Raw genomic sequence first — 1,442 nt, forward strand, 5'->3', positions numbered from 1 at the left:
TTATCGATTTATCTTTTGTGCAAAAAATCATTAGGATATTAAGTAAAGATCATGTTCCATGAAGATATTTTGTAAATTTCCTACCGTAAATCTATTAAAACTTAATTTTTGATTAGTAATATGCATTGCTAAGAACTTCATTTGAACAACTTTAAAGATGATTTTCTCAATATTTAGATTTTTTTGCACCCTCAGATTCCAGATTTTCAAACAGTTGTATCTCGGCCAAATATTGTCCGATCCTAACAAACCATACATCAATGGAAAGATTATTTATATACTGTATAATCTTATACTGTATAAGTATGTATAAATCTCAATTAAAAAAAACTGAACCTTATGACTGGTTTTGTGGTCCAGGGTTAATGCTTATTGCGATATATTGGATCGGAGGTGCCCTTCAACGTTCGGTCCATTAACTGAACACAGGCTAGACTAATCGATTCTTGGGATTTAAGAATCGATATCGCTCCATAAAAATGAGATTCGATTAATATCGAGATATCGATATTTTTTACCCAGCCCTAATTTTTAATATTATTTAAAATCTCAGAGGGAAAAAGTCTTGGGAATCCCTGAAAAAAAATAAAAATAAAGTGATATTGAACTGCTCTGCTATTTCTACACTGCTGACAGGAATCAGTAAACGGGCCGCACCTGCAGTGATGCCGTCGCTTGGCAATCCAGAACTCGCAGTCGCAGTTGAAGCAGTGAGAAGCCATGTGATCCGGCACCCATCTGGTGACCTGTGCGTCCAGAAACAAGCTGGTTAAACTCTCTAACGATGCAGCATCAGCAGAGAGAGTGAGGATGACTGACCTCTGTGTCCTTCCTCTCCACACGGTCCCAGCTGCCCACGCTGAAGCCATCCTCGCTGTGATTGGACAGAGAGTCTTCCTCGTCACTGCCGTCCGACTCACGCAGACACGTCTGGAGGGACGAGAGAGGACGTCAGACACGAGATACTAGTCACATATCATTTATAGTGGAAACAAACTAACGCACATTCTGCCCAAAACATCACTGTGCTGCAGTTCACAGAGTAAATGATTTATCTAGTCATGAAAGCACAGACTCCACCTGCGATGAATCAAATCACAAGCGTCACAGGAGACTGATTTTAAATGCACAAGTAAATGAGCGAAATTAAGACCTTTATGACTTGCGCAAATAAAATGCACAATATCATCTCAATTAAATAAACTAAGTTTTAATTAAAAAGTTTGGAGTAATGATTTTTTAAATATTTTTAAAAGAAGTCTCTTATGCTTTACTGTAAAAACAGTAATATTATTAAATATTATTGCAATTTAAAAGAACTTCTTTCTATTTGAATAATGTAATTTATTCCTGTTATAGCAAAGCTATTAATTACATTTTAAAATATATTTAAATAGAAATAAATTATAATAATATTTCACAATATGGACGTTTTTACTGTA

At 35.4% G+C, this 1,442-nt stretch overlaps 1 protein-coding gene across 1 annotated transcript in view; it reads right to left on the reverse strand.

Moving 5' to 3' along the window:
- The window catches only part of LOC107654282 (myotubularin-related protein 4), a 75,957-nt gene that overhangs the window by 3,724 nt on the left and 70,791 nt on the right, over positions 1-1,442 (reverse strand). The window contains exons 15-16 of the mRNA XM_016441306.1: positions 820-930; positions 658-746 (exon numbers count right to left, since the gene is read on the reverse strand). Of these exons, the coding sequence (XP_016296792.1) occupies positions 658-746; positions 820-930 (200 nt within the window). The remainder of the gene's footprint in view (positions 1-657; positions 747-819; positions 931-1,442) is intronic.

Source organism: Sinocyclocheilus anshuiensis, unplaced genomic scaffold (genome assembly GCF_001515605.1).
Source record: "Sinocyclocheilus anshuiensis isolate Anshui unplaced genomic scaffold, SAMN03320099.WGS_v1.1 scaffold163, whole genome shotgun sequence".
NCBI lineage: Eukaryota > Metazoa > Chordata > Actinopteri > Cypriniformes > Cyprinidae > Sinocyclocheilus > Sinocyclocheilus anshuiensis.